The sequence below is a fragment of the Dendropsophus ebraccatus genome, chromosome 6, assembly GCF_027789765.1.
Source record: "Dendropsophus ebraccatus isolate aDenEbr1 chromosome 6, aDenEbr1.pat, whole genome shotgun sequence".
Classification (NCBI taxonomy): Eukaryota; Metazoa; Chordata; class Amphibia; order Anura; family Hylidae; genus Dendropsophus; species Dendropsophus ebraccatus.
Genome location: NC_091459.1, coordinates 6,740,089 through 6,764,980, shown reverse-complemented (window position 1 = coordinate 6,764,980; position 24,892 = coordinate 6,740,089). Strand labels below are relative to the sequence as shown.

The 24,892-nt window shown below is 42.5% G+C and overlaps 1 protein-coding gene across 1 annotated transcript in view; it reads right to left on the bottom strand.

Annotated features, from left to right (window-relative positions):
• Nucleotides 1–3,560: 3,560 nt before the first annotated feature.
• The window catches only part of LOC138794682 (mucin-4-like), a 43,200-nt gene continuing 21,868 nt past the window's right edge, over nucleotides 3,561–24,892 (bottom strand). The window contains exons 17-34 of the mRNA XM_069973489.1: nucleotides 24,154–24,264; nucleotides 23,836–24,041; nucleotides 22,006–22,075; nucleotides 20,747–20,914; nucleotides 20,015–20,128; nucleotides 18,411–18,674; nucleotides 18,056–18,202; nucleotides 17,238–17,419; nucleotides 16,953–17,133; nucleotides 14,739–14,864; nucleotides 13,835–13,951; nucleotides 12,931–13,164; nucleotides 10,147–10,269; nucleotides 9,039–9,161; nucleotides 7,814–7,939; nucleotides 7,498–7,623; nucleotides 3,694–6,611; nucleotides 3,561–3,566 (exon numbers count right to left, since the gene is read on the bottom strand). Of these exons, the coding sequence (XP_069829590.1) occupies nucleotides 3,561–3,566; nucleotides 3,694–6,611; nucleotides 7,498–7,623; nucleotides 7,814–7,939; nucleotides 9,039–9,161; nucleotides 10,147–10,269; nucleotides 12,931–13,164; nucleotides 13,835–13,951; nucleotides 14,739–14,864; nucleotides 16,953–17,133; nucleotides 17,238–17,419; nucleotides 18,056–18,202; nucleotides 18,411–18,674; nucleotides 20,015–20,128; nucleotides 20,747–20,914; nucleotides 22,006–22,075; nucleotides 23,836–24,041; nucleotides 24,154–24,264 (5,342 nt within the window). The remainder of the gene's footprint in view (nucleotides 3,567–3,693; nucleotides 6,612–7,497; nucleotides 7,624–7,813; nucleotides 7,940–9,038; nucleotides 9,162–10,146; nucleotides 10,270–12,930; nucleotides 13,165–13,834; nucleotides 13,952–14,738; nucleotides 14,865–16,952; nucleotides 17,134–17,237; nucleotides 17,420–18,055; nucleotides 18,203–18,410; nucleotides 18,675–20,014; nucleotides 20,129–20,746; nucleotides 20,915–22,005; nucleotides 22,076–23,835; nucleotides 24,042–24,153; nucleotides 24,265–24,892) is intronic.

Sequence of the window (24,892 nt, the reverse complement as noted above, 5' to 3'; positions counted from 1 at the left end):
TTTTGTGTCTTTTTATAGCCTGTATGAGTTGCCCTTCAATGAATGTCCCACTCGCCACAATCTGAGCCTGTGTGTAACACCCCCTCTGTCTCTATCCCCAACACTGAAAGAGTTGCTTTAAATTGTGTGCAGAAAACAAACAATTACAAAAATTTAATGGTGTCCTAGCAATGGTGAATCCAAGTTTTCCAGGCAGCTCTAGGGCTGCATCCAACTTCTTCAGTAATTACATGCTGCACGCTCGGGCTTGGACGGATCCAAGTGTATAGCTCATCTCTATTGGCCACCCCTGTATGTGGACTGTTTTTAACTAAAGACCCTCTTCTGATCCATCCAATCCAGTAATTTTACCTGCAAAAACCAATCAGAGGCTTTGGATTTACATCGGCCCAGTTCATTCCACCATCCTCAAACAGAATCAGCACAAATGACTGGAATCCATCGGTGGTGAGTACAGCTTGGTAAGTATTGGTCTTAAGATGTAAAGAATATGTAATATTAATAAACAGAAATGTATATAGTATCAGTAAGGTCAATATGGTCCGTCCAACTTCAGTGTTACCATTAGTTGAGGTTGTTAATCTACTTACCTGCTTGCTGTTTTGTTCTGCCGGATAAGCTTGGACTTTATCCCAGGTAATCTTCAGTGTCCATTGAGCTTTATATGAAATCTTTAAGTTCCAGTTAATAAGCTTCTCAACGTCACGAACGATGGTGTTATTAGTGTTGCTTTGCGATTCCAGGTATTCCTGGAAGTATCGATGGTTGAATATTAATGTTTGCACTACAGGAGCGATTTCAGTGACACAGCAGTAAAGCTTCTTCTTTTTTTGTATACACAGTAAAAACATGATCCAACCCTGGAACATAAACTTCAAAAAATATCTAAAGGGGTAGTTCAGCAAAAAGTTTTTTCTTTCAGATCAACTGGTGCCAAAAAGTGCCAGAGATTTGTAATTTACTTCTATTAAAAAATCTCAAGTCTTCCAGTCCTCATCAGCTGCTGTATGTCCCGCAGGAAGTGATGTATTTTTTCCAGTCTGACACAGCGCTCTCTGCTGCCACCTCTGTCCATGTCAGGAACTGTCCAGAGCAGCAGCAAATCTCCATAGAAAACCTCTCCGGCTCTCCAGACTGGAAAAAATACACTACTCCCATCACTGACCCTGCTGGGCTTCCAGGAGTCAATCAAGCTGGAGGGAGAGAGAGAAGACATTCTAGCATGCAGCTATTCAGGAGCTTGGGAAAGCCTCTTTGACTCTTTGCTCCAGAGAATAAAAGCTTTGTTCTACTTTCTGAAAGCACAGATGGATATAAGACGGGTACCATGTGTCTCCTTGTCCAGCTATCTAACAGCGTCAGCAGTTCTGACTGTGAATTCTGACAATGAAGCGAGTGGCTCCGGCTGCTTGCTTCATTGTGTGCTGTGGGAGGTTCTGATGCGGGCGCGCGCTGATGCGCCCGCATCAGAACCCTGCGGACGGAAAGATCACCCGGCCAGTACTGTGCAGAGACCGGCCGTTCCGTGACCCAATCTCATAGGTACGTTGTGTGAACATAGCCTAAAGGTGTTTCATATACAGGGAGAAATGTATCACTCTTTGTGTGTGACGTCATTTGTGACTTTTTGCAGCTGTATGGGCGGGGTTTAGTGCAAAGGGGCAGGACTTTGTCTAAATAAGGTGTGACCACCTGCTGAAAAAATTAAAGGGGTACTCCAGTGAAAATCTTTTTCTTTCAAATGAACTGGTTTCAGAAAATTATATGGATTATAGATAGATAAATTATATAGATTTGTCACTTCTATTTAAAAATCCCAGATGTTCCCATATCTATCAGCTGTTGTATGTCCCGCAGGAAGTGGTGTATTCTCTCCAGTCTGACACAGTGCTCTCTGCTGCCACCTCTGTCCATGTCAGGAACTGGATTACATAAATATGGCTACATTTGTGAACCTCTGGCTACACTGTGATCTCCTGGCTGTTGTAGCAAACGTACCTGGTAGTAGGTAGTCCCCACACCTTTGGACAAGTCTGCATCACTCCAATATACAGCAATCCTGGTCAAATCCTCTAATACATTATTCGGCGGGTTAATATAAGCAAAATAGTCATTTTTGGATCCCGGGAAGACAATTAGACCATCATCCGTGTACTAAAAAAAATAGGATAAAACATATAGTTTAAAGATAATTTTCAAAGATCATTGACTGAGGCGAAATGCTGATCCCAGGAAACTACTGTAATACTTACATAGACAAAGTTCTTTAAGCTGTTTCCAAAGGGAAATCCCATTATTGGCTGTAATACTGGAGAGGTGAAGGCTGTCGATCCTGGGTTGTAGTAAGTATCATTAACCGTTTTTCCATAGGGAAATAGGGAAACAGCTATGGTAAAAAAAAAAGTTATTATACTTACATTCAAGCAAGGTCGCCGGAACATTTCCTTTATAAAACAAGATATTGGAAAATTGAAAATATACATGCCCTGTGACGTGCCTCCATTAGAATCAATGTAACTGCGTCACAAAGGGGAGGGGAGATAGTCACACTAGGGGTCAGCAGGCCCGCCTCCAGTGTGTCATCCCCGGCAGGTGCTTGTTAATAGACCAGCACCATGCGCAGGAACCGGGTCGCGGTTTAAAAAAAGGACTGTGGCACCAACATCCCTGCGCTGGTCTATTCATGTAAAAAAAAATTTGCTTTACGGCTGCATCACTGTACATTGCAATACATTGAAATTAAATGTTTCCCCATCCTAAGAAGTAATGGCGAATGACTAGTAAATTCAGTAGGGATCTGCCTGCCAGGACCACCATCAAACGTAACTTTTTTGAGTATGAAGTCAAGTACTTACCAGGAATGACACTTCCTGTAGTGCTTGATGGTGGAGCTGCAGTACTCGGTGAAAGTGTGGAAGTAGATGTTGGCGTTGTAGCTGCAGTTGATGACATTGTCGTCGATGACGTTGTAGCTGATGACGCTGTTGATGACGTTGTAGCTGATGACATTGTAGCTGATGACGTTGTACTGGGTGATGACATTGTAGCTGATGACGTTGTAGCTGATGACATTGTAGCTGATGACATTGTAGCTGATGACGTTGTAGCTGATGACGTTGTAGCTGATGACGTTGTACTGGGTGATGACATTGTAGCTGATGACGTTGTAGCTGATGACGTTGTATTGAGTGATGACATTGTAGCTGATGACATTGTAGCTGATGACGTTGTAGCTGATGACATTGTAGCTGATGACGTTGTATTGAGTGATGACGTTGTAGCTGATGACATTGTAGCTGATGACATTGTAGCTGATGACATTGTAGCTGATGACATTGTAGCTGATGACGTTGTATTGAGTGATGACGTTGTAGCTGATGACATTGTAGCTGATGACATTGTAGCTGTTGACATTGTAGCTGATGACGTTGTAGCTGATGACGTTGTAGCTGATGAAATTGCAGTTGATGACATTGTAGTTGATGACGTTGTACTGGGTGATGACATTGTAGACGTCTGATTGTCAGAAACTGATGGACTTGTGGTGTAAACTGTTACATTTACTCCTGAAGTGACAAGACTGGTGTTAGTACTAGGTGATGACATTGTAGCTGATGACATTGTAGATGATGACGTTGTAGTTGATGGAATTGTAGTTGATCCCATTGTAGTTGATGGAATAGTAGTTGATACACTAGACACAGAACTGGTAATAGTAGATTGGCTTCCAGTTTTTCCAGTAGTAATAATGCTGTTGTTTGCGATGATGGTGGTTTGATTGTTATTCGCTATTGTAGTTGTTCCATTCATACCAGATGTGGCGGATGTGGATGTTGTAGCAGGAGCAGCGAACGACGTCTGGTTGTCAGATGCAGTTGGAATTGCTGAACTAGCGGCCCTGCTGACTGTGCTTGTGTTACTGACAGGAACCGGAGTGATGATGGTTGTCTGATTATCAGACACTGTAGGCTTTGTGGGAGTGTCCGCAGAGGAGTTGGTGAAAAAAAGAGTAGTGGTGACAGTTGTCTGACTGACAGAAGCTGGTGGACTCGAAATTGTGGTATTTGTACCAGGAGTGACAGTGCTGGTGTTTGTGACAGATGTGGTAGTGGTAATGGAGGTCTGATTGTTAGAAACTGATGGGATTGTGGTGTGATCTGTTACATTTACTCCTGAAGTGACAAGGCTGGTGTTAGTACTGGGGGAAATGATAGTCGTCTTGTTGTCCGACACTGTTGGACTTGTAGGTGGAATTGTTGAAGTTACAACAGAAGTTATAGTGCTGGTGTTAGTAAGAGGTGGTGGGGTTGTGATGAAGGTCACATTATTGGACAATGTTGGACTTGTAGGGGGAAATGTGGTATTTGTACCAGGAGTGACAGTGCTGGTGTTTGTCATGATAGCGGTAGTGATAATGGAGGTCTGATTGTTAGAAACTGTTGTGGTGTTAACTGTTACACTTACTCTTGACGTGACAAGGCTGGTGTTAGTGTTGGGGGAGGGGATAATGGTCTGGTTGTCGGACGCTGTTGGACTTGTAGGTGGAATTGTTGAAGTTACAACGGAAGGAACGGTGCTGGTGTTAGTGAGGGTTGCCGGGGTTGTGATGAAGGTCACATTATTGGACAATGTTGGACTTGTATTGGAAATTGTGGTATTTGCACCAGGAGTGACAGTGCTGGTGTTTGTGACAGTAGCAGTAGTGATAATGGAGGTCTGATTGTCAGAAACTGATGGGCTTGTAGTGTGAACTGTTACATTTACTCCTGAAGTGACAAGACTGGTTTTAGTACTGGGGGAGGTGATAGTGGTCTGGTTGTCCGGTGAAATTGTTGAATTTAGGACAGGAGTAACAATGCTGGTGTGTGTAAGAGGTGCTTGGGATGTGATGGACGTCTGATTATTGGACAGTGTTGGACTTGTAGTGGGAAATGTTTGATTTGCAACAGGAGTAACTGTGCTGGTGTTTGTTGCAAAAGCGGTAGTAATAGTAGAAGTCAGATTGTCAGACATCGTTGGGCTTGTGTTGGGAACTGTTACATTTACTCCTGAAGTGACAAGGCTGCTGTTGGTACTGGGGGTGGTGATAATGGTCTGGTTGTCAGACACTGTTGGACTTCTAGGTGGAATCGTTGAATTTATGACAGAAGTAACAGGGCTGGTGTTAGCAAGAGGTGCCGGGGTTGTGATGAAGGTCGCATTATTGGACGGTGTTGGACTTGTAGTGTAAATTGTGGTATTTGTACCAGGAGAGACAAGACTGGTGTTAGTACTGGGTGAGGTGATAACGGTCTGGTTGTCCGTGGAAATTGTTGAATGTAGGACAGGCGTAGCAGTGCTGGTGTTTGTAAGAGGAGCCTGGGATGTGATGGACGTCCCATTATTGGACGGTGTTGGACTTGCAGTGGAAAAAGTGTCATTTGTACCAGGAGTGACAGAGCTGGTGTTTGTGACAGTAGTGATAATGGACGTCTGATTGTCAGACATTGTTGGGCTTGTAGTATGAACTGTTGTATTTACTCCTGAAGTGACAAGACTGTTGTTAGTGCCGGGGGAGGTGATAACGGTCTGGTTGTCAGGAGAAATGGTTGAATTTATGACAGAAGTGACAATGCTGGCGTTAGTAAGAGGTGGCGGGGTTGTGATGAAGGTCTCATTATTGGACAGTGTTGGACCTGTAGTGGGAAATGTTTCATTTGTACCAGGAGTGATAGTGCGGTTGTTTGTGACAGTAGCGGTCGGGGTAATAGAAGTCTGATTGTCAGAAACTGATGGACTTGTGGTGTGAACTGTTACATTTACTTCCGAAGTGACAAGACTGGTGTTAGTACTGGGGGAGGTGATAACAGTCTGGTTGTCCAGTGAAATGGTTGAATATAGGACAGGCGTAGCGGTGCTGGTGTTGGTAACAGGAGCCAGGGATGTGATGGACGTCCCATTATTGGACAATGTTGGACTTGCTGTGGAAAAGGTTTCATTTGCACCAGGAGTCACAGTGCTGGTGTTTGTGGCAGAAGCTGTAGTGATCGTAGAAGTCTCATTGTGAAAACCTGTTGGGCTTGGAGTTGGAGTAGTTGTATTAGTAACTGGAATGACAGAGCTAGCGTTTGTAACAGAGGCGGAAGTGATCATGGAGGTCCGGTTGTCTGTTGGACTTAGAGTCTGAACTGTTACATTTACTTCTGAGGTTACAAAGCTGGTGTTAGTAATGGGAGATGTGGTAGCGGTCCGGTTGTCAGATACAGCTGGACTTGAAGGTGATATTGTTGAATTTATACCGGGAGTGAAAGTGCTGGCGTTTGTATCCGGACCAGGAGTGGTAATGAACGCCCCATTCTCAGATTGTGTTATATTTGTACCAGGAGTGACAGTGTTGTTATTGGAAGGAACCTGAGTGGTCATGGCCGTCTGATTGTCGGACACTGTTGGACTTGTATTAAGAATTGTAACATTTATACCGGGAGTGACATAGCTTGTGTTTGTAAATGCCGCAGGATTAGTAGTCGTAGTCTGGCTGACTGTGGATTCATTTGCAGCTGATGTTACAGTGTCTGTTGCCGTTTCATTACTAGTTAAAGTTGTTGCAGGGAATTCTGTCGTCGTGTGGATTGCTAAAAAACAAAAGTTGCAACATTGTTGGTGTTTACATTAGATAACACATCCAGCATCCAGCGTACATTGGGTAGATGAAGAACCATTAAAGGGGTAGTCAACTCTCAACTAATAATAAGTTAAGTTATGTTACGTTAAGTTAAGTACTTTGCCTCCTTCTCCTGAGATGCTGCTCTTTTCTTTCCCTTGTGGAAAGCTTGTTGCCTAGGTTACTGACCACCACTCTGCTCTAAAAGCAGTGGGCGGGCTAGTAGATATATACACACAACGGCCGATGTTCATACATTGTGTGACCCTGCCGGGTCAAACGGCGACCGATGTCTGTGATAACCATCACTTTATTTTAGTTGGAATTCGGGCACATTCAAGTGTGCCCACACTCCAAATTGCCATTGACAGCAATGTAAAGTATGGTAAAACATGTACACCCTGTGGTTCTCTGTGGCCGCACAAAATAAGTGTCAGGTCTATTTTGTGCGGCCACAGAGAACCACAGGGTGCATACACTACGGCTGTGGTTCCTTAGACTGCTATGCAACAACGACCATTTAACGGCCAAATACAGTGTGTGAACATGGCCTAAGGCTTTTGGTCAGTATTTTCAGCAAATAATTGGTGTTATTTAAAAAAAAAAAATTGCCATTGTTTTTTTGTTTTTTGTTTTTTTTTTTGGGGGGGGGGACAGCCAATGTGTCTTTTAATGGAGCAGAGGGGTCTTTCCATTCTCTCAGGCACCAGGACTCGAGTATGAATGTTGCGTTTGCCCCCCATTTATGCGAAAAACTTTAATTGTTAAAATTGTTATTATTTGTAGTTTGTATATGTAAGGCTGATTAGTGATCACTAGGTAATAAATATATAACTGTATAAAACGTTAGACTGTACCGTCACACTTCGAGCTGTTCTGTTCATTCACTTTATAACCTTCCTTGCACGTGCAGAAGTGTCCGCCCAGGAAACTGGTGCAGTTATGCTCACAATACGTTGTGTTTAATTTGCATTCATCAATAACTAAAAGAGATATAAATGTATATTATTATGACTTTCACTACATTCTCACAGCATTAGGTGAACGTTTCTTGGTAAACGTTTCATTACGTTCCCATTCAGAGTTAGAAAGGACATTTTTACACTATAAAAAATTCAAATTTATATTCAATTATTTATATCAGATAAACGTCGTTCGCATATTACCACTCACCTGTACAGTTGACACCATCTCCTGTATAGTTTGCCTTGCAAGTGCACTGAAAAGATCCGGCCACATTGGAGCAGATGGCGTGTTCTGAGCAGTTATTCAGTGCGGAGTCATTGCACTCATTAATGTCTGCCAGAAGTAAGCAAAGGAGATATTAGTGCAGCAAATACATTTCTTTTACATTATTGCAACACATTTCCGTGTACTTTTATTATGTTTGTTGCTTCTTTTAGGCTATGTTCACACAATGTCTTTCGATAGACGGCCAGATGATCTTCAGTGTTGCTGAATTCTGATGCGGGCGCATCCATGCACGCCTGCATCAGAATTCCCCACTGCTCACAATGAAGAGTGTGTGAACTGACAGGGTTTTCTGCGGCCACTATTCACTGAATAGCGGCCGCAGAAAACTGACATGCTAGGGATCCCGGCCAGAGTGTATACCATGAGGAATATTTACAAAGCGTACCCCCCAGGCGTACCCCAGGAAGAGAGTTTAGATTCGCCCCTCCTCCCGATGGGTGGGCTGGGTAAGCTTGGGGGGGGGGTGCGGCAAGGCGGGGAGGAGGCGTGGTCTCCTCCTGCGCCTCATTTATCATGATTTACGCCTGCTCGCAGGTGCAAATCATGATCCAAATCTACACCTGCTGGGAACAGGTGTAGATTTAGTACGCCGGGCGCAGGTTCGGCCAGCCGGCTGGATTCACTAAGGGGCGTACGCCTCTTAGTGAATGCTGCCGGGGAAAGGGCCTTATATAAGACCGGCGTACTTGTACGTCAGTCTTCATAAATCCTCCTCATGTGTATACACTCCGATTGTGATTCCTTAGAAAGCAGCACTACGTGAGTACTGTAGAAATCATGGCCGTTGTTACATAGCCTTACATTGAACTTAGTTGAAAAAAAAGGTTGAATGACGGCCAGAAACAAAACCATTGTGTGAACAGCTAAGAATAACGGCCGCTGTTTGCAAAATAACGGCCACAAATTACTGTTACAGACATTAATTTGGGGGCCGCTGCACTATACATTGTGTGAACAGACGGACGTTGTTTGCATTGAGTTCAATAGAATTCATAAAAGACCGTAAACAACGGCCGTTATTTTAGATAATTTGCATTAAAGGCCATTATAGTGTATCAATTCAGTCAGGCTTTATTTGTATTGGATCTCGACAATGCAGCATGTGTTCCTCCTGACTATTGTTATTATAGACAGACGTACTTACCGACGCAGCTGTTGTTGGTGTCTGTGTAACCGGGCTGGCATTCACATTTAAAGCTGCCTATTGTATTTACACACTTTTGTCCCGATCCTGAGCAATACTCTGGGTTGTTACATTCTACATCATCTGTGGGGGGAAAAGTATATATATATACATATGGTTTGTAAGTTTCTCAAAGAATGACAAATAACCATGGACATAACAATACATGTGGCCACAAATGGCATCTGCATTTTCTACATATACACAAGTAAAGGTAATAATAGGGCACATGCTGGAAACAGGTAGCGATCCACCGCATCAGGTCTAGCGCAATATTTGGGACTGTATAAAAAAAAATCATGTAATGTAAAATTAATGTATTATTTCGAGGAGCATGAAAAAAGTGCCCCTTTAATAGTGACTTACAGAGTGCTCCTTTGGCTTCGAATTTGGTGCTGGCCCTTTAAGAGAAACTTGGGTGCCAGCCATTTAAAAGCTAATTCTGTGTCGGCCTTTTTAAGAATGAATTTGGTACCGGCCTTTTAAGAGCTAATTCAGTACCATCCCTTTAACAGCAAATTCAGTACCAGCCTTTTAAGAGTAAATTCGGTACTGGCCCTTTAAGAGTGAATTTGGAACCTGCCTTTTAAGAGCTACTTCGTACTGGCGCTTTAAAAGCAAATCCAGTAGTGACCCTTTAAAAATGAATTTGGTATTGGCCTTTTAGAAGCTTATTCAGTACTTTCCCTTTAAGAGATACTTCTATACCGGCCTTTTAAAAGTGAATTCGGAATAGTCTCTTTAAGGGTGCGTTCACACCTACAGGATCTGCAGCAGATCTGCAGCAGATTTGATGCTGTGTTCAGTTATTTAAATGAAATCTGCTGCAGAAAATCAGCTGCAGATCCTGTAGGTGTGAACGCACCATAAGAGCGGATTCAGTATTGACCCTTAAAGAACTGATTTAGTACCGGCCCTTCAAGAGTTAATTCAGTACCAGCCTATTTAGGAGCAACTTTAGTAGTGGCCTTTTAAGAGCAGATTTAGTAATGACCCTCTAGAAACTAATGCTGTACCGGCTCTTTAAGAGCGACTTTATCGGTGACATCCGCAGCGGCACTGTACTTACCCACACAGCTGCCGTTTACAAGGCTGAATCCAGTGTTGCAGGAGCATTCATAGCTGCCATTTGTGTTGTTACAAGTCGCATGATCCCCACAGATAGAGGAATTTACGAAACATTCATCGATATCTGCAGAATTGTGCAAAGAAAATGAAATTGCTGTTAGGGACTGTTCACATGACATATCTGTACATCCCAGGTATATGTCAGGATACTATGTACACAGATCAGAAAGTTATATAGATTTGTAATTTACTTCTATTAAAAAATCTCAGGTCTTCCAGTACTTACCAGCTGCTGTAAATCCTGCAGGAAGTGTTGTTTTATTTTCTGTCTGACACAGTCTCTCTGCTGCCACCTCTGTCCATGTCAGGAACTGTGCAGAGCAGGAGAGGTTTTCTATGGGGATTCATGGAAAACCGAGACAAAGTTCCTGTCTCGTCCAGAGATGTCAGCAGAGAGCACTGTGTCAGACTGAAAATAAAACATTTCCTGCAGGACATACAGCAGCTGATAAGTATGGGAAGACTTGAGATTTTTTAATAGAAGTAAATGACAAATCTATATAACTTTCTGATATCAGTTGATTTGAAAGAAAAAGATTTTTGCTGGATAACACCTTTAAGCTTATATTCTGGACATTTCATATCTTACCGTATAAAGAAATTCTTGGTGGTCTGTCCCCTCAAAAATTATTATTATTATTGATGGATAGTGCCATATGGGCGTGGTTTCACATCTGTCCATATCCCCACCTATATTGGCGTAGTAGGCCCCAACCCCTCTGCGGCGTCATCTACGCATAAGCCCTGCCCCCTCCACAGAGTCATCGGAACGGGCAGATCTAGAGGCCTAACCCCCACTCCCTCTAAGACAGCCATCACAGAGGGGGCGGGGCCTATGCTTCTAGGTTGGCCCATGCTGGAGGGGTGGGGCCTAAAAACCAATTAGGTCACAATGGCCAGTGGCGGTCTTTGGCACCAAGCACCCCAAGCGATCGCTTGGGGCCTCCAACATCCAGGGGGGCCCCCACGCCTTGCTCTTGTGCTCAAGACCGCTGGGCAGGACCGCTGCCCCGCTCACTGCTGCCATCTGAACTGTAACTATGAGCACTCGTAATGAGCGCTCATAGTTACATGCAGCAGCACTGACAGGGCGGGAGACATTGGCTCCCTTCCTGTCAGTCACTCTTGTGGCCGCAGGAAGGGTTTTCCCTGCGTTCACAAGTGGCGGCTTTGTCCTTGTGGTGCCGGCGCTCCAGTGAGATCACTGGAGCATCGGCGCCAGGACAAGGGGAGTGCGGTCTCTTGTGATCGCAGGGAAAACCCTTCCTGGGGCCACAAGAGTGAAGAGAAGAGGAGACGCCCGGACCCAGGTGAGTATAAGTGTTTGTTTTATTGTGTTATATACTATATGGGAGGGTTAGCACACAGGGGTCTGTTTAACTGGGGGAGCGCACATCGGGAGTCTATATAAATGGGGGGAACACACAGGGGGCTATATAACAGGGGGAGCACACAGGGGGGCTATAGAGTACTGGGGGTTCACAGAGGGGTCTATATACTACTGGGGGCAGCACACAGGGGGTCTATATACTACTTGGGGGAGCAGAATGTGGTCTATATACAACTTGGAGAGCACACAGGAGGTCTATATACAAGTGGGGGAGCACACGGGGGGGGCTATATACTACTGGGGAGCACACAGGGGTCTATATACTACTGGTGGGGCACACAGGGGGTCTATATACTACTGGTGGGGCACACAGGGGGTCTATATACTACTGGGGGAACAGACAGGGGGTCTATATACTACTTGTGAGGCACACAGGTGGTCTATATATAACTGGGGGAGCACACAGGGGTCTGTATACTACTGGGGCAGCACACAAGGGGTCTATATAATACTGGTGGGGCACACAGGGGGTCTATATACTACTGGGGAAACCACACAGGGGGTTTATATACTACTGGAGGAATATACAGGGGTCTATATCCAAGTGGGGAGCACACAGGAGGTCTATATCCAAGTGGGGGAGCACATAGGGGGGCTAAATACCCCTGAGGGAGCACACAGGGAGCCTATATACTAGTGGGGAAGCACACAGGGGGTACATACAACTGGGGGCAGCACACAGGGGGTCTATATACAACTGGGGCAGCACACGGTAGGTCTATATACTTCTGGGTGAGCACACGGGGGGCTATATATAACTGGGGGAACACACAGGGGTCTATATACTATTGGGGCAAGGTATATACTACTGGGGGCAGGACACAAGGGGTATATACTATTGGGGGCAGCACACAAGGAGTATATATTACTGGCAGTAGCGCACAAGGGGTATATACTACTGGATGCAACACACAGCGGTCTATTGTTTTGGAACGCTTGTCGAGGGGGGGGGCCCAGACATAACTTCGCTTGGGGCCCCAGAAATGCCAAGACCGCCCCTGACAATGGCTACTGTCCACCAACAATAACATGCATTTTTGAGGAGAGGGACCACCAAGAAATCCTTTATACAGTAATATATGAAATGTCCAGAATATAAGCGTAAGAAGGTGCTGAGAACTCCTCATATAGAAGGAAGGGGGGGGGGGGGGCTATATCACTTTAAAGCTAGCGACTGGCGAAAGATAAACGTTACTGAGGGGGGGGGAGCTGTAATACTAAAGAAATAGTCGGCCATCACGTAACATAGACGCCAGCTAATAATGATTATTATTAGCGGCCTTCTATTTAACAAGATTATATAGTTACGCAGTGGGAGCATAGCCATATACTCACCATCACATTTCACTCCATCACCGGTGTATCCTGTCCGGCATGTACACTTATAGGAGCCGTCCGTGTTGGAGCAGTTTGCCCATAGACTGCAGTTGTTTGTAGTTAAACACTCATCTATGTCTGTGCAGTTTTCACCGCCATACCCTTGTTTACAATCGCATTTGTACGAGCCGAGCGTGTTGATACAGTTTGAATGAGAAGGGCAGGAAGTAGAATTCAGGCATTCATCTATATCTGCAGCATAAAGTATAAAAGCGTGATCATCATACACCATAACATGCACAGTGTTGGGTTTTGGCAGTATTTTAGAATTCCAAAAAATAGCCATAATTTATAATAGTAAAAACAGCAAATTATTTTCAACTCTCTTTATAGTTGTTTTTAATTACGGACATATCTTTCTCTTGTTTTTGAGATTTCATCCAGTGATTTATCTTTTTGGAGGGGAAATTCATTTTTAATTTATTTGTACGTCAGAATAAAACCATGTGTAAGAGAGTAAAAAACAAAACTGCAGAAAATAATAAACATGAGGCTACGTTTAAACATATTAATTTGGTCAGTATTTGTCAGAATTTTACCCAAAGTCAGGAGTGGGCCAAAACCACAGAAAGGCTATGTTCCCATAAGTGGGAAAATGACGGCCGTCTTTATGGACGGCCATGATTTTAGTGGCCATCATTACTAGAAGACGAATTTCTTTTGGTGCTAAAATGACGGTCGTTTATATGACAGTTACACTTTAAGTATGAGAAGTTAGGTACATGGGTTGTAATTGTCTGGAAGGATATCAGGCCAGATATTTCTGTATACAGACACGTGAGTAGGATGCCCATTTTGTAAACAGGTCACTTTGGGGGATTTCAAAGGAATATCAGCTTTCTGTATTTCTTATGAATCTTACCTGAGCAGTTTGCTCCACTGTATCCTGGCAAACACTGACAGTAAAAGGAGCCGTCCGTATTCAAACAGAGCGATTGGTTGGGACAGTTGGATGTGTTACTGGCACATTCATTGATATCTATTAAAGATATAAGTAATAAGCTAGTGAATTACACGTCAGATAGAGGATAGATAGATAGATAATAGATAGATAGATAGATAGATAGATAGATAGATAGATAGATAGATAGGAGATAGATAGATAGATAATAAATAGATAGATAATAGATAGATAGATAGATAGATAGATAGGAGATAGATAGATAGATAGATAGATAGATAGATAGATAGATAGATAGATAGAAGATAGATAAATAGATAGATAATAGATAGATAGATAGATAGATAGATAGAAGATAGATAGGAGATAGATAGATAGGAGATAGATAGGAGATAGATAGATAGATAGATAGATAGATAGATAGATAGATAGGAGATAGATAGATAGGAGACAGATAGATAGATAGATAGATAGATAGATAGATAGATAGATAGATAGGAGATAGATAGATAGGAGACAGATAGATAGATAGGAGATAGATAGATAGATAGATAGATAGATAGGAGAGAGATAATAGATAGATAGATAGATAGATAGATAGGAGATAGATAGATAGATAGATAGATAGATAGATAGGAGAGAGATAATAGATAGATAGATAGATAGATAGATAGATAGAAGATAGATAGATAGATAGATAGATAGATAATCTATTCAGTCTATTGTAAACATGAAGCACAGATTGTATATATTAGCTGTCAATGTGTGAATATCATCTGTATTCCTCATTTCTTTCCATTATGTCATGTATTACAGGGTGATGAGATGTGATGACGCATATGCCGCAGTTCATATTAGTCCTTACCTACACACAGCAGATAGGGGTCTCCTTCATATCCAGGCTTACAGCTGCAGGTATAATTCCCGGGCAGGTTGGTACAGCGACTATTGTTCGCACACTTGTTGTCATTATTAAGACACTCATTAATATCTGGGGAAAAGAAGACGTCATATTTTATCTAAAATGGAATATTTTGATAACTGCACCTCTTGTGCTTTCACCTAGCTGACCTGATATTGTCATGTGTGGCTATTCCATAACCTCCCGGCAGCACGCCCATTGTCTTGGCATCATGCTAGACTTTGAGCTGTCTTTCACTCCCTATGTTCAACCCCCTCTCCTTCTTGTCACCTGCACTTCAAAAACATTTCCAGAATCCACTCTTTTCTTACTGGTGAAATAGCTAAAACTCTTCTTGTTGCTCAGATAATACAAACCAGAGCCAGAAAAACAGAGGACAAAAATACAGACCAAGTCAGGAGACAAATACGTAGTCAGGGACACAAGCCCAAGTCAGAAACCAATAAATCAGGATAGCAAATCACAGGGTGAGTATAGGCACACTATGTATATGCTATAGCAGCATCAGGCTCAGTGAGTGACTGATTCTTAAAGGAGGCCAGGTCCCTGTCCCAGAGGGGATACCGGCAGATAGACAAGAACTAAGACAGGAGGATAGAGCTGTCAATCACAGGCAAGGCAAGGAGTTGACTGCTAAGGTGCTGGTAGAAATCGCTCCAGAAGATGCAGGACGTTACCAGAATGTGATCAATTAGGCCAGGACAGAATCCACGCATGTTCACACCAGTGAAATGGAAACATGAAAACAACTAGCAAAAATGTTATGAGACCAAGGATTTATCAAGTACAGTCATGAAATAATACCATCGTTCTTTTGTGTCACCCTCAGATTGTCAGCTCATATGAGCCGGGCCCTTACTCCTATTAGTGCGTCATTCTTTAATATCTGATTATTGTCTGTATCGTTATCCTTGGATTGTTGAGTGCTGCGGAATATATCGATGCTATAGAAGTGAATATTATTTTTATAGGATCCTGATAGTTAATTACCCTGAGTATTATGGGATATTTTATTTCTGTGATGATGATAATAATAATGTCTCTTTCTACAACCATATAAAAACAGTTTTTTTAAGGGACAGAATGATGACGGATACGTTACCGACACACAGAGAGCTGTCGTTTCCATCCACCTTGTAGCCGGCGTGGCAGCTGCAGTTGTATCCACCCATGAAATTATTACAGATCTGCTGACACGACGATGTATTACTGTAACATTCATCGATATCTGGAAATAGATTATCAGCTTTAGTGACGCTAAGAAGATGAAAGTACAAGAATTTTAATGTTATTATTTCACCTATAGGATTTACCTACCCAGGAGGCCTGGCTGCATGTGGTTAATGCCTGCAGACAGCTCTTCTCCAACACGTTTCTACTGTATGGCAGCCATTTATAGATGACAGTAACAAGGCCCATGTCAGTATGTCATCTATCCCTGAACCTGGTGTGGCCAATGTAATTGAGGCTATGTTCCCACAACGTCTTCTTATGTGAAATATCGGCCGTTGTTTGTAAACTACTGGCCGTTATTTTATAATGGCCGACATAAATAATGATCATGACCGTTATTAGCAGCCATAGTTAAAAAAAACCCCCAAAAAACAGCAGGTTTTTTTTGTCTAAAAAAGACGCTGTGAGAACATAGCCTAAATATGGTTCACAATACAGCCTCATTCTATGACAATTTGACTATATGTCCAGATCTATATCAGCGACGTTTTATTCTCCCTTAGGCCATGTTCCCACGTAGTAAGACACCGGCAGTTCCGTTACCCGGCTGGGTCACGGAACGGCCGGTGTCAAAGTAGATCATCCTGGCTGGTACTGCAGTACCGGCCAGATGATCTTCACTGCTGCTAAATTGTAGTGCGGACGTATTCGTGTGCGCCCACATCCGAATGCCCCACTGCACACAATGGAGCTCCGGCCGCACGCTCCATTGTGTGCACTGACAGGTTCCCTACGGCCGCTATTCACTGAATAGCTGCAGAAAACAGAAAAACTCCGGACGGGATTCCTTAGAAGGGAGCACTAAGTAAGTTCCGTAGGAATCACAGCCGGTGACATGCGGCACCCTAAGAGTAGCTAAAAAATATGCATTTCTTAACTCCAAAATTATTGCACAGAGAAATGTAAGTTAAAGCGTTTACCCACCTGTGCAGGTTGTTCCATCTCCAGTTAGAGTAGTAGGACATGGACCACAGCTGAATCCTATCTGAGGGGCTTTCAAATCAACGCAAGAATTGTTAACAAAGCATTTGTTTTCTGCACAAGCATCAAAATCCTCTTCACAGAACATTCCGGTCCATGCAGCAGAACAGTTACATCCAGCTACCTGCATGGTAAAACAGATAGATGATGCCATTTATTTTAATTGTACATGTACTTAGATATGTATTCCATCATCATATGGTGACATCATGCAATAGGAGGGTTTACCATGAAGGTTGTGGTCTCATTTCCTAGACTGGTGGCACTATCATAGAGACAGCTGCCATTGTTGGTGCAGTTGCAGATCACCAGAGTCAAAATCACTTCAGTTGCGACTTTAGAATCATTGGCGGCTAACGTGACTTGAATAGGTGTTGAACTGGTGGGATACCAAACCAACTTCCCATCAGCTGTACGGAAAAAGAGAAGATTGTGAAGCACATCTACAAAGAAAACAACTGATTCATTTTGTAGGATATGAGACATTTTATATGGCAGGGACGTCATAGCTTATAGCAAATGAATATGTTTCATTGTATACCATTAAAGGGGAACTATGAGAGGTTAGATAACTCTAACCTGCTGATATGTCCCTATTGTACAGGAGATGCCAAAGAGGATGGTATGTCTCTTATAGTATGTCTCGTATGGTGTGTCTCTTACTTTCATCCTCAGCGCTGTTCCGGTGCACATAGTAGTTTGCTTCTCGGTCCGGTGAGACCATTAGGAGCACTGCCCGCCCCCATAGTGCAGATCTGGCCCGCCCCTCCATTCAGAAAGGGGCGGGGCGGCCGGGGGGGGCGTATCGGTCCTATGAGGGCAGGGCAGTGCTCCTAACAGTCTTACCCGACCATGGAGCAAATGACTAACTTCATTGGAACGGCACCGAGGAGGAAGGTAAGAGACATACTATAAGAGACATACCATCCTTTTTGGTGTCTCCTGTGCAATAGAGACATATCAGCAGGTTAGATTGGTCTCTTCTATAAAGCCGACAAGACCGCTCCACTTACAGTATATCATCAGCTCTATGACCATATATTTACCTGTTATATTGATATCGCTGGAGTTTGTTTTCAGAGAGAAGATGACGGTGTCATTGTTATCATCTGTGGCTGTATAATATACTGTCAATGGCTGAAAAATCTTGGTTTTGATGGTTGTGGGTCCAGTAACATTTGGAGGAAAATTGTCTGTAGAGAGAAGTTGTACCATTTATTAGCGGAATGTATAGACTGTAATGTGTTAATGATTTGTACATTAAAGGACTTGGATAGAAGAATCAAACAAAAAAGCAGCCAATCTGCCATTGCTGTATACTCTTGAAATCAAACCAAGAAATATATAAAACTACTGGAGAGGTGACAAACCAACGAGAAGAGGGTAAAGAATAGTTCTTACTCATTGTGCTTTGTTGTTCATTGGCCGAGCTAATACTGTTAAGTGTGGCTTGTCCTAAAGCAAAATTTCCAGTGCTCAGGATATCAAAGATGCACTCGTCGTTCCCCTGACAGGTTTCATTTGCTTTCTTGATGGTTTCCGAGTTGGTGGTTTGGAGCAGCTCATCGTAAAACTTTGGCACAAACGTGTTATTATTATAGGTGTACCAGTTTTCTCCATTTGTTTCATTGTAGGTGAAGATGCTGTTTGACGGTGTAGTTTTCCCTGCGAAACCAAAGAGATCGTAATTAACAGGAAACGGTAGCACGTTAAAGGACGCCATGTTAAAGGACACCGTCTTTGCTAGATATCTTTGTGCGGTGGGCCACCCTTTTCAGGACAAGGTATACAGGTACATAACCCCTGAGTGTATGAAGTGAGGACACATTTTTGGCTTATCTCTGGTGGATGGGGCCAGTCACTTCCAATAACGTCAAGTCGCATGTGAGGTAACTGGCCAATAGCAACTGAAGCTTTGCTGTGCATCATCTAAATCAATGGTAGAACATCTCATATGTGGTAAATATGGTCAATATCTCATTATATGGTCATAGCTCACACCTACAGGATGCACGGTCATGGCACAGGTCACAACTATTATAAAAAGGGGGGTACGTTCACACTGTGAAATCCGCAGAACTTCAAGCGTATTCCACTGTGTGAATGTACCCTTAGACCAGATTCACACTGTGTTTGACAGTTATTTCTATTGAATTGGGATGCGGGCGCATCTGTGTGGGCCTACACCCCAATTCGCCATTGCAGACATTGCAGCCGAAGCCACACTCTCCATCGTGTGCCCTGTCAAGGGTTGTGCGGCCATTATTCAATGAATAGCGGCCCCACAAAACCGACATGTCAGTTTTGTTGCGGCCGCTTGCAATCCTGGCTGGAGTGTATACTATGGGGGGGATTTATGAAGTCCGGCGTACAAGTACGCCGGTCTTATATTAAGCCCCGCCCCCTTTTTGCAGCAGGATTCACTAAGAGGCGTACGCCTCTTAGTCAATTCGGCCGGGCGCCTAAATCTGCGCCTAGCGTACCAGATCTACACCTGCTGGATCTGCGTCATGATTTGCGCCTGCAAGCAGGTGTAAATCATGTAAAATGAGGCGCGGAAGGAGGCCACGCCTCCTCCCCGCCTCATCACGCCCCTGCAAGCTCTGCCAGCCCGCCCATCGGTCGGGAGGCATACGCCAGGGAAAAGGGGCGAATCTGCTCCCTTTCCCTGGCATACGCCTCTGGTGTAATAAAAAAATACATTGTGTGAACATGGCCTATAGTTGAATTGATCTCCTCATTCTATTCTGGGAACGAGCAACTTATGGTGCGTTTACACAGACAGATTTATCTGACAGATTTTTTAAGCCAAAGTCGGGAATGGATTTGAATACAGGATAGATCCCTGTTTATAGTCTGTTCCTGACTTTGGCTTCAAAGATCTGTCAGTTAAATCTCTCTGTATAAACGCACCATTACTCCATAAAAAGGCTAAACCGGTGAATTGATTTGCTCCCCTCTCGTCTAATGTGTCAGTGAAAATGGAGATTCAAATAACCACTTACATGTCATTCCGATTTCAAATATGAGGGATTCATTGGGAAGTTTCACCCCATTAAACTCCAGTTTGGTTCCATTGGCTGCCATCAGATCGTCTGTCTTATCATCATTAAATTTTCCTGTGAAAGCATTTATATCACAGTTATTAACCAACATTTGTAGAGACTTATTCAGAGACTACTAGCATGTTTTCCCTTACTTGTATTTATAGTCAATAGAATGCAGAGTACAAGGCAAATAAGACACAATATGTAAATACACAGTAGCACTTAAAGGGGTCCTCCTGTTAGGTAAAATACGTAATTGAATCGTGCCCCCTCCCGGAGACATACATGTCATTACCGTATCTGTCTCCTTCCCTGATTATTGAGCCTCCTGCTTTCTGCTGAAGACACAAAAGTCTCTTTCTGAGCTGTTCAGTCTGTCTCTACTCTCAACCCCCTATCCTCCTCCTCCTACCTTCCAGATGGCTGATGTAAACAACATCCCTGGTTGGCTGTTTACATGAACCATCTCAGAGGGGAGGAGGGGTTAAGAGGAGATAGACACTGAACAGCTCAGAAAGAGACTTTTGTGTCTTCAGCAGAAAGCAGCAGCTCAAAACTGAGGGAAGAAACAAATGAGGTAATTACATGTATGGAATGAATTATTAGTCTCAAGGAGGGGAGATGATTTAACATTCTGTATAGTTTACCTAACTGGATAACCCCTGATGAACTGATGAAAGAATATCTTACCAAGGAGGCCTTCCGTTCTATTCTTGTAAGTAGTTTCTAACATTGTGACAAAGCTCAAAGCTCCCTCACTAGCAGAAACTGTAATCGAGATCCCACCATCGAATGACGCTTGTATTTCATTTTTGCTTGTCTTTTCCAGAGTGACTTTACTTATATATGTAGCATTGTCTATAAAGAATTAAAGTGCAGTATATGAATCATGTATCGCCACACAAAACCGCATGTATATCCACACAAATACATAGATAGTAGCAAGAGATCACCTGCATTGATTTCAAGGTAACACTTTTTTTTTTTACGACAAGAACAGACGTTTTAATTGCCAACAACGGCCATTATTGTCATTAAAAATTATGCTGTGTGAACATAGCCTCAGACCCTTTGGCCCTTTTATTTTTTCACCTATAAAGCTATATGAGGGCTCTATTTTGCACTATGGTCTGTACTTTTTATTGGTACTACTTAGGTTTGGCTTTGACTTTTTGATCGCTTTTTATTAATTTTGTTCTATTTTTTTAAAGCAAAAATTCCCAATTTTGGCGTCTGGAATTTTTTTTTTTTGTCTACGCTGTTCACCGATCTTAATAGTTCTGACAATTACACATGCAACGGTCTCACATATGTTTATTTGATTATTTATTTATACTTTTTTATTTTATAAAAAGGGGAAAGGGGGTGATTTCAACTTCTATTATGGAAGTTTTTTTTATTCTATAAAATTAATGTTAATTTTTTACACACATTTTATGTCCCCATAGGAGCCTATTATAAGCAATCTTTTGATTTCTTATACTGATCATAGCTTTATACAAGCTATAATCAGTGTTCTCGACAATCGACTGAGAGAGGCTGCAGGAGAAGCCACTATCAGTCAATTGCATTACAAAGCCCAGACACGGACACTCGAGGCTTGTGGGATGGAAATATAAAGAGGATCGGACAACAAGACCCCACCGGACACCGGCGACCACCACTAGACACCAGGTTAGGGGCATCTAAATAGAATCTAAGGGGTTCATTCATGCCACCACGGCAATCCGGCATGAAGCGGAAGCCCTCTACTACACATAAGGGCCACAGAGTATAACAGGAGGTCGGCTCCTGATCTCCCGTTACACTGGCAGTGCTGCACCGAAACATTACTATACGTCTTGGTGCGGCTAAGGGTTAATGATCAAACAACCATTTGTACGCAATAAATTCCCAAAAATAAAATTGCACTCAACTTCAATGATTTCTGACCTGAAATATTATCTTACCTGGTAAAGTAAATGCAGTGCCATTGAGTTTCACAATAGTTGAATTGCTTCCCTCAAGTATCCACTCCACCTATAAATGAGACCAGTTACCACATATTATAGGGCGATGCATAGTCATAGTGATAGTGATAGCATAGTCATAGTGATAGTTATAGCATAGTCATAGTGATAGTTATAGCATAGTCATAGTGATAGTTATAGCATAGTCATAGTGATAGTTATAGCATAGTCATAGTTATAGCATAGTCATAGTGATAGTGATAGCATAGTCATAGTGATAGTGATAGCATAGTCATAGTGATAGTTATAGCATAGTCATAGTTATAGCATAGTCATAGCATAGTGATAGTGATAGCATAGTCATAGTGATAGCATAGTCATAGTGATAGCATAGTCATAGTGATAGCATAGTGATAGTGATAGCATAGTCATAGTGATAGCATAGTGATAGTGATAGCATAGTCACAGTGATAGTGATAGCATATTCATAGTGGTAGTGATGGTATAGTGATAGTGATAGCATAGTGATAGTGATAGCATAGTCATAGTGATAGCATAGTCATAGTGATAGCATAGTCATAGTGATAGCATAGTCATAGTGATAGCATAGTGATAGTGATAACATAGTGATAGTGATAGCATAGTGATAGTGATAGCATAGTGATAGTGATAGCATAGTGATAGTGATAGCATAGTCATAGTGATAGCATAGTGATAGTGATAGCATAGTGATAGTGATAGCATAGTGATAGTGATAACATAGTGATAGTGATAGCATAGTCATAGTGATAGCATAGTGATAGTGATAGCATAGTCACAGTGATAGTGATAGCATATTCATAGTGGTAGTGATGGTATAGTGATAGTGATAGCATAGTGATAGTGATAGCATAGTCATAGTGATAGCATAGTCATAGTGATAGCATAGTCATAGTGATAGCATAGTCATAGTGATAGCATAGTCATAGTGATAGCATAGTGATAGTGATAGCATAGTCATAGTGATAGCATAGTGATAGTGATAGCATAGTCACAGTGATAGTGATAGCATATTCATAGTGGTAGTGATGGTATAGTGATAGTGATAGCATAGTGATAGTGATAGCATAGTCATAGTGATAGCATAGTCATAGTGATAGCATAGTCATAGTGATAGCATAGTCATAGTGATAGCATAGTGATAGTGATAGCATAGTGATAGTGATAGCATAGTGATAGTGATAGTGATAGTATAGTCATAGTGATAACATACTCGTAGTTATAGCATAGTCATAGTGATAGTGATAGCATAATCATAGTGATAGTGACAGCATAGTCATACTGATAGTGATAGCATAGTCATACTGATAGTGACAGCATAGTCATTCTGATAGTGATAGCATAGTCATACTGATAGTGACAGCATAGTCATTCTGATAGTGATAGCATAGTCATACTGATAGTGACAGCATAGTCATTCTGATAGTGATAGCATAGTCATAGTGATAGTGACAGCATAGTCATACTGATAGTGATAGCATAGTCATAGTGATAGTGACAGCATAGTCATACTGATAGTGACAGCATAGTCATTCTGATAGTGATAGCATAGTCATAGTGATAGTGACAGCATAGTCATACTGATAGTGACAGCATAGTCATAGTGATAGTGACAGCATAGTCATACGGATAGTGATAGCATAGTCATAGTGATAGCATAGTCATAGTGATAGCATAGTCATAGTGATAGCATAGTGATAGTGAGAGGTTTAATTTGTTTCCAGTCAACTATTTGCAACATATGACATGTAATACCCGCACAGGTGGAGACATCTATAAGGCCAACCTTACCGTTGTCTCATTTTGAATGATGGCAGCCAGTCCAACAAAGTTGGTTGCCTGAGTTCCATTGCCTGCCCTAGCAGTACGACCCTGAAGTCTAAAGATAACCGTGCCATTCTCATCTTTGACATTGGACAAAATGAACTCTCCCCAGCCATTGAAAGTATATTTTACTCCATCTAGTGTGCTGATGTGGGGGTCACCATATAGCAAGCCTAAAACAAAAAAATGCATTTATTTTCAAAAAAATATATAAAAAATGAAAAAAATTCAATTTTGAACACTAACAAATTAATAGCTAGGCAGCTTCATGCAAGGAACGCTTACCAACACGTGGTGGAATATATCCATAGCAGTAATCAGAGGGTCTTCTCTGCTGATACAAGTAGCATAGGGAGGAGTACCTGCAGCAATTATTGTAGGGATCAACTTCATTTTCTGTAAGGACAAGAAAAATCTAGTGTTAGGGGATGTTCACATATAGCATCTGCGGCAGTCTTTTGGACAGTTTTTTTAAACCCTTCACGTCCACAATACATACATATACGTTCCTTTTGCAGTAGGAGCCATATTCATACTCCATGTGTAGTAGGACCGTATATTTACATTAACCCCTTAAATGTCGCAGTGTTTAAGGAAGTCAGTGACAAGATAAGCACCTGTCACTGACTGATTGGGACCCCTGTAGCAGTGGTAAACCACTTACCTCGGTCCTGTCAGATCGGCGATCCGTGCATAGAGACTGCTCTCAGACAGACTCTATGTGCAGATTGCCAATAGTACTGATTAAGGATGGTCTGAACCTGACGAGGTTTGGGTTCGTATGAACCCGAACGCTCGGCATCAGATTCATGCTGTCTGGCCACTCCGTGCAGCGGGTGGATACAGCGGGAGGAACGCCTGGAAAAGCCTATGGCTATGGCTGTATCCCAGTTTTACTAGACGGTCCTCCCGCTGTATCCACCTGCTCCACGGAGAGGGCAGACAGCTGGAATCATTGCCGAGAGTTCGGGTTCGAACGAACCCGAACCTCGGCAGGTTCGGACCATCCCTAGTACTGATCCAT